The 15612-nt window shown below is 44.1% G+C and overlaps 1 protein-coding gene across 4 annotated transcripts in view; it reads right to left on the bottom strand.

Annotated features, from left to right (window-relative positions):
* The window catches only part of LOC147431542 (uncharacterized), a 106747-nt gene that overhangs the window by 21838 nt on the left and 69297 nt on the right, over positions 1 to 15612 (bottom strand). For all 4 annotated transcript variants that reach the window (XM_086494104.1, XM_086494103.1, XM_086494101.1 and 1 more), the window contains one exon: positions 14058 to 14172. In XM_086494104.1, coding sequence (XP_086350230.1) covers positions 14058 to 14172 — 115 coding nt within the window. The remainder of the gene's footprint in view (positions 1 to 14057; positions 14173 to 15612) is intronic.

The raw sequence follows: 15612 nt of genomic DNA, 5'->3' as shown, positions 1-15612 counted from the left end.
TTCAAGTCTCGTCGATGTAAATCCACTGCCTTCTTATGTCGTACTTGAGGCTTCTCCAAAGCCTCGCGGACCTTGGCAAAAGCAGTGTCAAAGTCCCTCGTGTATTGGTAGGCTTCAAAAATCTTGTCTTTAGTGCCGAGAAAGGGTGGAACCTTTTGAGCACCTTCAATTATCTCAAATGGCGCCTTCCCCGTTGAAGAGTGAACCGTGTTATTGTAGGCAAATTCCATCGAAGGCAAAAAAAAATTCCCATCGAGTCTTTTAATAAGAGATGTAAGACTTCAACAATCCAAAACAATTGAATTTGCGATCTCACATTGCCCATCTGTCTGCGGATGGAAAGATGACAAGAACTGCAACCGCGTGCCAATGTTCTCCCAAATAGCCCTCCAAAACAAACTCGTGAATTGGGGATCTCATCTGTAAGTTGGCTCCATTCTTTAGGCTAACACGTCAGCAGCTTGTTACATCTCCCCCTCTTGAAAGAGAGTAATCGTCCGCGATTACAACATATCTGCAAAACAACTCAAGTTAGCTCTAAAATTTCCGAGGGTCATTCTGAGGGATATTCCGAGGGACAATCAATTTGCTCTTTTTATTAAGGAGTTAGCTTCTCCTTTCGGCTGTTTTGATCAAGGAGTTAGCTTCTCCTTCCGTCCAGATCGGAACTCTTGATATTCCGGCGTAGTAAAATTAGCCAACACACCCAGACCGTACTGATCTTCCACAGGTATCTTGATGCACTAAAATTACATACCCAGGCAATCTCATCCAACTAGGAATATTCAGTAATTGGCACATCACAATGCAACACAAATGCTTACATATGTATGTTACAAGACACAACAAGCAGCGTCGCCGAGCACTCCCCCGAGACAAACGGTCTGCAGTATGAAGCTACTCAACGACTACCTCGTCACTCCCCCCGCAAATAACCTAAAAAGGTTCGGGCCATGAGCTCAGAGGACTATACCACCAAACGCTCCCTAGACCGCAGTCTGCGTCGCTTGGAGGTTCAAGCATACAACCAAACGCTCCCCAGGCATCGGCCTGCGTCGTTTGGAGGTTTTCTAGCATACAACGGAACACTCCCCAGGAATTGGCCTGCGTCGTTCCGAGGTTCAAACAATACCAAAACAATATTTCTCACTTCTCCACCCGGGAGTAAAATCACCAATCATTGAAACCAGTATCAAACCAGAGTCAAACAATTCAAATCGGCACCAAAACAGGTTCAAAACAGATACCATCCATTTCAAACAAATTCCAAACAAGATCACCAAACAAGATCAAACAGAACTTAAACTTAAAAAGAAATCTCGACATCAGTCGAGCTCGAAAAGTCGACTGACTTTCCATCTTGAAACCTGCACCAAAAATTACGGTTAGGTTTCTTCCATGAGGTCGTAGCCGAGCACAGCATGGTCCATCAGCTCTTGGATAGACAGTGTTTCTTTGGCGGCGATGATAGTCCCAAGAGATAGCAATCACACCGGACCTCCAAGGTCATCTGATCGTGAAGAGACATCTACTGGGAAATGTCGAGAAACTTCAAGTTACAATCTGCTAGGGTTTCCATGGCAAGCATTTCAAGATACCCCACTCTGCCAGAAGTTGCACTCCGAAGGAAGATGTCAGAAACCATATAACTTCGGACAAATTTTTTTCTTGAAAGCTTGCCAAGTCCTTGGAAGTGTGTTGCTTGGTAGTTGTAGACATCAACATCTGCATGGCACTGCTTCTGAGAAAAACAGTGACTTGAAACAAATCTTTGATCCTTCTCTTGCAAGTGATCTTAATTGGCTTATGCCCTATAAGACATGAGCGGTGAGGACGGAAGTGCGCCTGATGCGCGATGAAGTAAGGGTGGGAGTGGCTAATAAGTCCGGGTTGGAGGGCGAACATACCTCGGATAAAATTCCAATAGCTCTGTCTGCTCTTTTGTAGGACCAGTATGCTTTCAAAAAAGCACACGCCTGATGCTTTGATACCATTGTCACAAGGCGGGCACCACGTGCCAATAGAAAAGAACAGACTGAAAAGACTTTTAGCACTTCAATAACAACTGAACTGAAAGAGAGAGACGACACAGAGTGGCGGAATTCCACCCCAGAGAGTATTGGCCCCAAACCTTGGCGCCCCTTTCGGTATATCTTTATATTGCATCAACACAATACAAGCCGGTACTCCAGACTCTGCACCTTCGCTAGGAAGCATGCCAGAGAATGAGCCCTAACCTCATATTTAAAGGCCCTTGGCCTCAAAAGCAGCTATAGTAAAAAGCCTTTAAAACTCAAAAGCTTCTAATCCAAAAGCAAAGCCAAAAAGCTGCCATCGTAAATCACGAAAATCCGTACAGCCTGCCACGTCATCAACCAACGCAATTTTCAAAAATCTCCCTATGCCCTTAGGGTTAGGGTTAGGGTTTCTGCAGTTTTAGGGTTTCTTGCAACATAATTAGGGTTTGCAGGTTTTAGGACTAGGGTTTTCATAATTAGGGTTTGCAGGTTTTAGGGTTAGGGTTTCTGCTCTCGTGCAGCCACGTCATCACTTTGTGACAGTTTAGGCCCCTCGGCCACATCTGTAAGTTGGCTCCATTCGTTAGGCTTTGACACGTCAGCAGTTTGTTACATCCAGCTTGACTGTTTTCTTCACTAGAATGAAGTGAACTTGCTTGCTAAATCTATCAATGATAGTCCAAATGCCATCATGCCCACTTTGCGTCTTCGGGAGATCAAAGATGAAATCCATTGCAATACTTTCCCAGAGGCGGGTGGGAATGGGTAAAGGTTGTAGTAATTCTTGTGCCTTATACTTGTCAAACTTGACCTTCTGGCATACTAAATAACTGCGAGCAAAGTCGTCCGCATCCTTCTTGAGTCTCGGCCAAAAGAAATAACGCTCCACCCTCTTTGATGCCGCAGTGACCTGTAAATGGTGGACAATGGCACTCTGTCAAAACCTTTTCCCTCAAAGGCTGTGTAACACACAACATTGTTTTCTTCATCAAGTAGCCATCCCGTATGGAATATCCTCACACTATCTCCCCATTTTGTATCCGAGTAAAAATATCGGTAAATCCGGATCGGTGGCGTACTAGTCAACCATATCCTCGAAGCTTCTGTGATGTATCGCGGAAATAGCCAAATCGAGGGGCTTCCGAGACAATGCATTTGCCACTAAGTTTTTCTGTCCTTGAACATGGACAATTTGGAAGTGAAACTGTGACAAGATGATAACCCACCGCATCTGCTTTTCCGAAAGCTACTTTTGTGACAAGAAGTAGCGTAGACTCTGATGATCAGTAAAGACCGTGAAATCGGCTCCGAGTAGATAATGTCGCCACTGTGTAAGAGCATGGATGACTGTCAATAGCTCTTTCTCATAAATACCAATTCTGGTCTTGAAAACATTCTGCTTTCATAAGCAATCACATGGCCTTCTTGCATCAAGACCGCTCCCAGACTACGACCACAAGCATCACAATAAACTTCAAATGGCTTTTGTAAGTCTGGCAAAGCCAACACTAGTCCAGTAGTTAAGTTTTCCTTAAGTGTCTAAATAGCAATCACCTCTGCTGGTCCCCATGAGAAAGGGACTCCTTTCTGAGTCAATAAGTGTAAAGGCGAAGCTATCTCTGCAAACTTCCAAATGAACCGTTGGTAGTAAGAACACAAGCCCAAAAAGCTTCAAAATTCATGAACATTCTTCAAGCCAGACCAATTGCGGATAGTCTCAATTTTGGCCGGGTCCATCAGTACTCCTGTTTCTGAGACGATGTGTCCCAAGAAATGTATCTTCGATAAGAAAAACTCGCTCTTTTTGGCATTAATAACCAATCTGTGATCACGCAATGCTTGAAAGACTTGTAGCAGATGGTGTCGATGCTCTGCTTCATCCTTGGAGAAAACTATAATATCATCAAAGAAAGTGCCCACAAAAGATCGATGCTCTTGGAAAATCCTATCCATCATTCGGTTGAAAGTTGCTGGAGCATTGGTAAGTCCAAAAGGCATTACCAAAAATTCGTATAAACCAAAGCTTGTCCGAAAGGCTGTCTTGTAGACATCTCTCGGAGCGATTCTGATATGATGATATCCGCTTTTCAAATCAATCTTGCTGAAACAAGAGGATCCCTGAAGTCTGTCAAGAATATCATCGATCCTTGGAATCGAGAATCTGTTCTTGATGGTGATTTTATTGAGAGCTCTATAGTCAATGCACATTCTCCAAGATCCGTCTTTCTTTAGTACCAATAAAACCGGAGAGCAGTAGGGTGAAGTACTAGGCTGGATGAGACCCTTTTCAAGATGTTCTTTCACTTGGTTCATGATTTCTTCATTATGGGCTCGGCTAACACGGTAAGGTGGCCGGTTCGGTGGTGTGGTTCCAGGAATCAGATCAATAGTATGGTCCTCAAGATGAGATGGAGGTAACTCGCCTAGCAAGCCTTCTGAGAAATAGTCAGCATGTGTGTAGAAATTCTTGTCATTCTTTGTCCAATTCATACATGTTTGTTCGTTGTTTATCATTCAATTCTTTCAAATAGATTGAGTAAACAATAAGATTGGATTTCATTAGTTTTGAAATGGCCGAAGTCGATACAATAGGGATGGACTCGCCCTTCAATTTTACATCAAGTACAATTTTCTTGCCTTTCTCATTGGTCAAGGCCGCTTTCTTGGCCCAATAGTCGACCACGGCGTTGTTCTTATGGTACCAAGGGATTCCTAGGAGGACGTCACACCCTTCCAAAGGCATGATGTATAAGTCCTCGTGCCGTGCCCTAAATACCCCTAACAATGCAAACGAAGTTTGCCAATGATAGGCGTAATGGCTACATCCCGTCCGAGCGTCGCTAGAACTGCCTCTACCGGTGGCCCCATCCTGTCGGGCGTAATCTCAAGTCGAGCCGCCAATTCAGGTGAAATGATGTTGGCCTTGGCTCCTCCATCAAAGAAGATAAGGGCTTCTTGATCTTTTACTTTGCCCCATGCGCGGCAAAGTTCCGTACTTTCATCCATCTGGCTTGGGTCAGTTCCCATGCAATCCGGTAATAGTCCTGCTTTCATCTTGCCTTTTCAGCCACGTTCTTCCGCTGCTCTAGAACTCTCAGGCTTGTCTTTGGTCTGTCCTCGTTGTGCCTTTTTGGGGCACTTTGCGGAGATGTGCCCTTGTTCCCCGCAACCAAAATACTTCCCCTTTTTGAGATAGTCGGCTCTTTCTTCCGCAGACAAACGGGGTCGTACATCTTTCTTTTTCAAAGAGTTCTTCTTCTTTCTATTATCGTTGGTCGAGGTCTGTCTGGTCTTCTGTCAAAACTTCATCCGTGGGGTAGGTCAAATTACTCGAATGTATCGAGAATCCCCGTTTAGCATGTCCCATTAGTTGTTGTATAGACTCAGACTTCTGTTCAAGGCAGTAATCTCGGATCTCTATAGCGAGTCCGCAGCAAAACCGCTCAATTTGTTCTTTGAAAGTAACCTTCTTTAACGAAGAGGTCGGTAGATATGCATCCAAAGTGTCACCCTTGGTCATCCAAAGATGGTTCCAAGCGGTTCTCGCATCTCGTTCGTACTCTTGGATCAACCAAGAAGAGATAAAGAGTCGTTTCAACTTCAACCACTTGGTCGGAGCTTCTTTCCTCAGAAGAAGAGTGGACCACCAAATTCGTGCATTTCCCTTTAAAAACGATGCTGCCCTCCTGATCTTGAAGTGCTCTGAGAAATGCCCTTCAGAGAAGGCTATATCGAATTGCTGAATGAAAGCCAAAGCCTCGGAGCATCTCGAAATCCAGAAAAAGATTCAAATTTCACTAATTGTCCACCCTCTTTATATTCCTTAGTCTTCACTTACTGTCCACACTCTTTAAATTCCTTAGTCTTCTTGTTCTTATCTTCGAGGAAATCATACTGGTTGGCTCTATAAAAAGTGTTTCTTCTTTGCATAAAACATGTGATCGTCGGAGTCCGAACTATCAGAAGATGACTCCGTAGAACTATCACAAACTCGTCAGAATCTGATCTTCTTTGCCTTTTTCTCATTCTTTCCAAAGCTTTGTTTCTTGCTTCCCTTCTTGCCCTTTTTATCCTCCTCGCTCGAGTTGGAAGAGGAAGAGCTAGAAGAACTGTCGGAAGAAGAACTGGGTAGTCCTTCAAAATGCACATGCTTCTTCTGTTTTTGTGCAGATGCAAAAGAAGATTGACGGCCCTAGTAACCGGGGTAGTCAACCCCCTTATTGCGCTTCTTCACCTTGCTTCTTCGATGGCTTCTTCGTGTCTAGAAGCTGATTGATTTGGGTCTAGACCACATCATGAAGTTCTTCTTCAGTGAGCATCCTCGGAGTAGAACGTTTCTTGATTGTCGGTTTGATTGGTGGCTCGATGGCTTTCTGCCACAAGGTATGCACTTCAGCCATCGACTGCTGGGTCAAAAATTTTGCATACTGGGGATCCTTGGCAAACTGAAGCATTTTCTTTGCGCACTCCTCAACCTATTGTCGACGTTGCATCTCGATGAGTTCATACTGTGTGGGCCGAGGTGGCCCGTACTCATTCTCTGCTAAGTCACTTGAATTTTCCGTATTGCCTCCTGCCTCAAGGGTGGCAAATGGAGTCGTCTAATTCTTCTCGGAATCCTTAAGTGCCGCGAGAAGAAGGATCGGATTTCCCAGTAGAAGAGAAATCGGCCGTACTCTTATACCACTGTAACAAACTTGGACACCACATATCTAAATTTTGTCGCGACACAATAGAGATTCACTTCAAATACTTCACAATTAAAGAGTCCACACGGCCCGGCGTAGTTCCTTGCCAAAAGAGATTGGCCCCAAAGACTGGCGCCCCTTTCGGTATTTCTTTTTGCTCGCTCTCAGACTGTGCGTCCAGATGCTCTAAGAAGTGAGACCCCCTTGGGCTTATTTATTCTTACAAGGGATGCTGAAACCAGAGCCCCAAAAGCAGTAAACTCAAAAGCAACTTGATCCAAAAGCTGCTAGTAAAAGCCAGCAACGTTCCAAAAACTGACTGAAAACTAGTCTATAGCTACCAATCTTACTCATATATTTCACCTAGTGTTCATGATGTCAAAAACTGACTGAAAACTAGTCTATAGCTACCAATCTTACTCATATATTTCACCTAGTGTTCATGATGTCATTATTCTCATGTGACAACTTGAGTTAAGAACATAATGCTCTAATAACTTCTAAGCAGATTATAACTTGATGGTTATCCAGATTTATCAAAAAAATGAAAGATTACATCTATGGCCCTAAGTCCTTGTAATGCTTTGATTTTTGGAGTTAATTTGTAAACAATCATGTGATTATGACTCAGACAAAGTGGGGCTAAATGCTTACAGAATGTATCAATGGAATCCTAGGTTGCAAAAGAGTTGGAAAATTTCTCATTTTTGGAGTTAATTCCAAAAGCGGTATTTCGGTACGATGTTGCATGTCAGCAGTCAACACGTTTTATGGCTGTCCATACATCCTGCCACATCCGCAACATGAATCGGAGGCGTCCGTACAGCAGCCACGTTAGCACTCTTTATGCATTATTTTTATAATGCTAGATGTTCCTTTGGCCCCTCGGCAATTGTCCATAAGTTGGAACCAACTTATTAGTTGGTCATGCCACATCATCAATTTGTGACATCAACTGGATGTAGAGACAAGGAGATGCACTTTGATATCCCCGGAGCAACGAATATGCCAGCTATGCGACTTAGAGCAAGAGACAAAGGAGCATTACATATGCCAATGCCCAATGTATTATGACATATGGGGACGATTTCATTCTCTCTTCAAAGAAAGCTTCGGGCCTCTATCTAAGGTGATGGATTATGTTGAACAGAGATGCCTTAGGCTTTTCTAGCTAGAGCTATGCAGACACAAGCACGATTTATTATAGAGGAGGACATGCTCTAGGAGAGGAATCCAATACAGAACACATCACTCTTCAGTACATGGGATTCTATTAGAGAGAGCTGCAGACATTAGTAGAGCTCAATGCCCTCGTCGTCCTCGCAGATCGCGTTGACGATTTATCTACCATCAATGCATACAGGTCATTATTGAGAGGCATAGAGCAGTCCCCACTAATCTTTACAGAGGAGGAGATTGATGCCATGATGCAGAGGCCCATGAGAGACTTCATGTGATGGTACCCATAGCGGCTCAAGGTTTGGGTGTTTTTCTACTAGTTGGCTCTTTCTTGTTACTTAGCTATTCACTATTTAGTACTTGTTACATTATCTTTTGTACTGGACACTTGACACATATGATGCTGATGATGTTACATTTGGTCTCATAGGTCTTTTAGGCCTTTTGTCGACGTTAATAAACATTTCGATTTCAACTTTAGTTTCTCTCCTTGTATTATAATGCCCTCCCTCCTTTACTTTTTGATCCCTTGTGTTGTAGCCTCTTGTCATTGTTTGACGTCCCTAGTCACACAAGCTGTGTATATATTTCATTTTCCTTTATTCAGCTTTATTCACGACAGTGGTATCACACATATGATGTTGATTTTTCAATTTTGGTCTTATAGTAATTGAAACGAACGCGAAGTGGATCTCCCCGCTACCCGGACTTCCTACAGATGAATCACCCGACCATAGCCACCATCCGGCAGCTCCCCCGTGCTGGGGTAGCGTCCGAGGACGTAGGCATGCACCTATAAGACCGGGCGTCCCATACCACCCGGCCACACCTCCTCGAGGTGACCTCGCACACTCCTAGCCTCACGGGGCTAACCACTGGCACTCTGCCAGTGGGGGTCGTTAACTGCAAACGAGGCCTTGGCCTCCCTTTTATAATAATGGCTGGCCAGGTTCTTTGCAAACATTAATAATACATTTCAATTTTCTCTCAGCCTATACACGAGCTAGCACGAAGATGACTACATATAGAGAGCATTTCTTTTCACACACGTGTCAACCTGCAGTTGACGTTTGTACTCCACTTTGGCAAACTCCCCCACTAGAAATTTGTTCGTGGCTAGCATTTCAGGGTGCACCAGTGAGTCCGGGGCAAGGACACGAAGATTCTTTGACAAACAAAATCTCGACTGCTCTGTCTGCTCTTGAAAGACCGGAATGCTTTCAAAAAAGCACACGCTTGAAGCTTTGATACCACTGTTACAGGCTTGGACACTCCAAGCGAGAAATCAATAGCAACACACGAACAGAAACTTTAAATTACTGAACTTCACAAGAGCGAGCGAGAGAGAGAGAGAGAGAGAGAGAGAGAGAGAGAGAGAGAGAGAGAGAGAGTACACACGACGATATACGTGGTTACCCAATGTGGGCTATGTCCACGAGAAAGCAGCCACTCAATGGCTTTAGTACTTCAAAACAAGAAGTAGGTTACAAAGGGATTATACCCTTTTGGAGCTCCCGCCTTGCTTCACTCTCACCACCTCACACCCACCTTGTTGCATCAACTTCACACTATCAGAAATGGCCTTCTTTTATAGGCCAAAAGGGTTGCCCTCTCTCATGAGAGGCAGCCATGTGTAGTCGCCCTTGTGTAGATAAGTCCAAATCGGACCCTCCAATCCGCCCATGTGTGGCCGCCCTTGAGAAGACAAGTCCGCTTTTGAATTCGGCCACCGGCCACCGGCCATTGACTACCGACCACCGGCCAACCGACCGGTCGTTTCCCGACCGCCGTCCAGCCATAATATTCCGACGAAAAGGAATATTCCAGCGAAGGGCATGAATTTTTTTTGTTTCCGGGGAGTTATTTTTCTTCACGCACACGATGGCTTCTCCTCATAATGGGGGCCTTACAAATGTGCGTTTTTAACACAGAAAATTACAAGGGGTAAATCAGGCTCCATACTTCACAAGAGAGTCGACACGGCACGACGGAATTCCGTACCCAGATGCATTGGCCCCAAAGACTAGCGCCCCTTTCGATATTTCTTTACTATTATACTCGCAACAATACAACTCCCGAGGGTCCTTTGTTCTCAGATTCTACGTCCAAATGCTCTACAAAGTGAGGCCCCAAGGGCTCTTATAAACAGTACAAGGGATGCCCAAAAGCACTAAACCCCAAAAGCTCGCGCTGAAATCTGTACAGCCTTCCACGTGGCAACTCCAACACAAAATGTAGAAAATCCGTACTGTCCTGCCACATCATCGTCCGTATAGTATGCCACATTTCACGAGAATCCTCCTCAAAGTTCAAGCTTTGGAATTTTTTTAATGTTAGGCCCCTCGGCCCATGCTCAGAAGGTCTTTAGGTTGGTTGGTTCAACTTTTCTTGTCCACTCGGCCATTTCTCTTCAAAATGGGCGTGCCACGTCATCACTTTGTGACAGAGTCCTCCAAACAATTAGCTTTACAGGTGGACACATCATTTTGGCATGCACAGATGTCATCATGGTTCCAGATACATGGCTTTAGCATGGACAACTTGCCTCCCTTCCAGTACACCCTTGATGCACCATCGTTGTCTCTTACACGGGTGGAGATTGCTAGACTCATTCGCCAAGACCTAACCCAGTTGGACACCATGAGGACATGGATAGAGCTGACACAAGAGTTGGCCACGAAAATGGCTTTCTATAAAGAGCATATTCTCCAACTCACAGGGGATGGGTTTGTGATTCGACCCAACTACATGGATACACATCTATCTCACAAGTTACAGTGTGCCATTTGTCAGATACGGACATCTTCACACCAGCTTCAGATTGAGACTGGTAAATTCAGAGGGATACCAGCAGCTAGCAGGATATGCTGCCTATGTCATACACAGAGCCAGAGACAGAGATGCATTATATATATTAGTGCACAGTGTGTCACGAGATATGGGGTCGCTTCCATTGTCTATTCAGAGAGGGCTTCGGACCCTTCTCTAGAGTCATGAGCATCAGAACCAGAGATGTCTTGCATTGTATCTACTTGAGTTAAACAGACATAGAGGCTGATTTCTATTACTTGAGAAGCCCCTTGAAATGCCCAAATGATGCCAACTCTGAGGGCAAGTTCAAGACAGTTTACAAAGCATGCCCGAAGGCACGGCATCTAAGAAACTGTATACAACTAGTCAGCCACATGGGCAAACTGAAAACTAAAAAGCAAGGGGAAAAACCTACCCTAAAGAGAGTAAAAAGTGCCTTGGCAAGCTAAGGGAGAGAGAGGAAAAATTCCTTTGAACGGCACTCCCCCAAAAACTCATTCTGCAACTGCATAACAAATACCAAGACCACCAAAGAGCAACCAGAGGTGATATATAGTAAGGAATGGGCTACCATGGCAGCTCGTCGATGTCGGACTAAGCCCCCAACTGGTACCATTTGAAACCATAGGAATGAGGAAAAACAAAAGGGCCCAGGGAGCAGTCGATGAAGAAGATGATAAAAGAAACAGCTGGCATCACCCAGAGATCTACCAAAGCAAGCCATAAGGGATGGCCAACAAAGCGTATAATCAGACCAATCAAGAAGATGTTAACCAGTGTAGAGGACAGTCCACTTGCTGAAGGTGGCTCTTGAAACCTAGAGTTGGGGAGGGAAACTCCAAGAGGACAATAAAGGAAACTCCGAGGCCCCCATAGGACATCCATGAGCAGAAAACTTGGCAGAGGGATAAGAGCAAGGACCAGACCACAGCACTCCCACACAAAGGGGGAAAAAAAAACAAAAAAAAAACCGACAAACAAAAGAAACATTCAAAAACCAAACAGGAAAACCAAAAACTATACCAAACAGATATGCTTCACTCACACACAAGCACTCACGCCCACTCAAAAACCCAAAAGCAAGCCTGAAAAGTAAAGGAAGAAAAAAAATCACAAAGCTTCACTTACCCACACCCACACAGCAAAACAAGGAAGAACAAGCAAAAAAGGGGGAGACAAGTGGGGTTTTCAGCCAGAACCTCAAAAAAGGCACTAGGAAGAGTGGTGCTCAAGCTACAAGAGCCTCCCCTTTTGATGAGAGAGAGGCTTCCTTCTGTTCAATATAGTGATATTGTGAGATAGATGAGGCACAAACAATAATCCATTTGGAGATGACTTTAGAGCTGGGGGCTAGTTGCTCCAGCCTGCTTAGACTCGAGCCTTGATTTATTTTGATATCATTTAAGCGTTGTTTTCAATTTCACTTTAATCTGAAGTTCAGCCGTTAACTTTTTGATATATACCCTGTTTGATCTATCTGCTAAGGTTTGACTTATAGTTTCAATCCCTAAAAAGAAGCTGAATCATTTATCATGCTACATTGAATCTTAGCTTCTATTTCAAAACTCAACTTTTGGAGAGTCCAAAGTTTGATGTACGTATATTGACACTATACTTTGCTGCTTCAACACTTTGAATACGATCTCTGCCACCCTCCCTCCCTCCACCACCTCCCTTCTCAACCCCATCTCCTGGTGAGAGGTGTCAGTGTAATAGAGCTCTCCCATTTTAAGAGGCAGTATGTGGAAGAAAAGTATAAGGTGTATCCAAATCTGATTAATTGCACAATTTTGCAAGATATTGGCTGGATTATCATCCACAAATTAAAAGGAAATATGGATTTTGTGAAAAGAGTGGGCAAACTAAGAAAGGCGATTCTTTCAGAAGACCTGGTGCCATGCTTCGCCTTCTCCAACATGAGGACTGAATCTTGTGAAACATGAGCATTTCGCGGTTTTCGCCATGTTGGGGCTTCAGGTTTTGAAATGTTTCATTTTGTATGCATGCATTGTGTGAAGCAGCAGAAAACACTATAAGACATCTCACTGATAAAATTTTGGCATGATTTGAAATCTTGTACAGATTCCAAAAAATTACCTTCTTTAAGTGGAGGAGAGTCCATATTGCCTCCTGCTAGAGCACAACTAATAATATCAGATAGGGGCACCTGGAGGGTCCTCTACACTCAATGTTAAGAGTTTCTACATCATGCCTCCTGGACTTGTGACACCGCTCTGTTACTCTGGAATGGTGTCAGCAAGACCATTTTTTGACTCGTGTATTCTTTGGGACTTTTTATTGGAATATATCAAGAACAGAAATTCTTTCTGTACAGGGCACAGGCCACTGACATAGTTATGTTCATTCAGAGAGGATCCTATGCCTTCAAAAATAAAGGCTACCTCTAGCAGCTTTGTTGAAGGGCATGATTCAGAAATGATAACAGTGGCACTCTGGCCAATACAATGCATTCGGCACTTGCAATGTAGAATAGCTTTCCCACAGGAGTCTCGCTCTTACCTGCACATGCTTCAATAAAAAAAGGACCCATTCCTCACTTTGAAGATGAAGTACTTTCTGAATGTCTGTCCAAGAGCACAACATATGAGAAGGAAAGTCATAAAAGGCTTGAATGGCGCTGCCTATCTTGTCTGAATGTGAGGATTGGACTTGCCAGATTGAAATATGCCCCTCAATGGCGATTTCTGTTTGATATTCCAAAGCTTTCTCACGTCGTATCACCTCAATGCGTTGACATAGTTCCTACTGGAATGTGAAATGGTCTGTCTGATCAATGCTCACAACCCGAAAATGTCAGAAAAGAAAATCATCGAAGGAGCTCTCTATACTTAATCAGGAAGATTTCCCTCTTTGGTGTCTCAACAGATGCACCAACATTAGATTATTAAAATGCATCGTCTTCATTCTGCATGGACCACGAGAAGGGTGCTCAGTAGTATTGACATCAGATTTTAGTTCCAAGGCTGCTGAACAGTGGTGCTAAAGGTAGGGTCTTACTCCTGAAAACAAAGGCTCGCACAATGGGTCTCTACAGGTTACAATAACTAAACAGGAACTGGCCCAGCAACCATTAACAAGTCAATCCAAGGCCTCAGAATCCGTACTCTCGTCCCTGGATCCAATTGTATATCAGTCTTCTACAGTCCTTTCTGCACAACAGCATTCTTGCCGTATTCTTTGGGCTGCAGGATATGTAACACTATCCGGGATGGTATCTCTTTCAAAGAACAGGCATTAGCAGTTAAATGAAAACGAAGTGCTTTGTGCAGCATAAAACTATCCCTGCCAACCACTACCTTGATATATTCTGGAATCAAAAAGAAATTGCAAAGTGACTTACAATTGCAGAACCAAGCTTCAATAGTGGACGTCGCATAAGGGGGTGACGTATCGGTCCATGAGTACGAGGTACTAGATGGTGTCATCAATGTGCAGGAGTGAGAATTGCAATCCTCCTGAAACATGAATGTAGCGACCCAGACTTTAACACGTTCACCATGAGTAATCATAAACACATGACAGAAGGAGATAAGTTAAATGCCTAGAAAAAATTAAATTTAACAAAAGGCTCTATTTTTTGTCCAGGACGAGATGAGTTACTGAAAATTAACTTACAAAATGCAAACATACACCCAACGTGATAATTAACCCACCAAGAGGACCATGTTGCCTGGACAGTGAGGCTGCAAGCATAAAGACACAAGGAAATTCAGGTGCAAGGAAGCAGAAGCACCAGCTAAGTGTAGTAGCAGCAGCACGCCACTCTGCTGTATCCACCGACTGCCAACCTCCAGCCACAGTGGTCCGCCATTGCAGCTGCTGCTTTCTCCCTTTCAACTCTCGTCTTTCATCTGCTCCCACCACGCTTCATCCTTTTTTTACAAAAACCCAAGGTTTTAAGGGTATCACCAGGTACTGATTTAGATCTGCCATTATCGTTGCATGCTGTCTGAAATGAAGCAATCCCCACCATCTGTGCAGACGCTGCATGCAAGTAATAACTGTACAACTCTGGTGACTCACATGTAGCACTACAAGCAGGATACTCCGCCTCTGTGAAAGATAGGGCAAATGTGGATTGCTTCTCACAGCTCCATGAAATCGCTCCTTAACCAAACAACAAGGTGTATCCTGTAGTCGACCTCTAGATCTCCACCCCAAATTGAAATCACTCCATCCTCAAAGAGAAATCTTGAAGTTTGTACAACAGTATACCAAATGTCCAATAACTTTGATTGCTGCAAGATCCGAAGAGCCTGCTCAAGATGAGACTTGGCAGGCTTCTGCATGAATGAACTGAGAAGTCCCACCGTGAAACATGTCGAAAGGGGCGTTCAGCAACCAAATAAGAGAACTGACCAGCTTTCGATACTTCCTAGCATCAGCTACATCGAGGGGTCATACACGGCACTTTTGAAACCCTCTCGGATAAAAGATTTATACACGTGGTTGATGGTTGCTACATTTCGGTGGGCATCTGGCAACACGAGCCTGTAGATTAAATCTAGGGAAATGCCTCGATTTAATTTCCAGGTCAAATGCATCAACGATTTGTGAGGTATACCAAGAACAGTGCTGAAAACCCTATATGTCCACATTGCACTTACTAGATGGTATTTCATTTAGGTGACTTACCCCTATAAAAGGGACCCATATCCTCTCTCATTCCCCCCTTCTGAAGGTGCCCCTGCCAGAGAGCACTCCTATGTTTTTGGCACTTGATCGCCCTGCCCACCACTGGCATTTCCAGATCAGCCATCGCCCTCCCTCTCTGCAGCCCCAGATCTGGCGACTTTGCAGCCCATTGCCATCTCCCCTCTGGCATCCCCATCTTGCTTCGAGTAGTGCATCTGTTGCCCTATGTTTAGCCACATCATCTGCACATTTCAGCCCTA

This window comes from Adiantum capillus-veneris, chromosome 21, assembly GCF_014529385.1.
Source record: "Adiantum capillus-veneris isolate H3 chromosome 21, ASM1452938v2, whole genome shotgun sequence".
Classification (NCBI taxonomy): domain Eukaryota; kingdom Viridiplantae; phylum Streptophyta; class Polypodiopsida; order Polypodiales; family Pteridaceae; genus Adiantum; species Adiantum capillus-veneris.
This window is presented reverse-complemented; position numbering and strand designations above follow the sequence as displayed.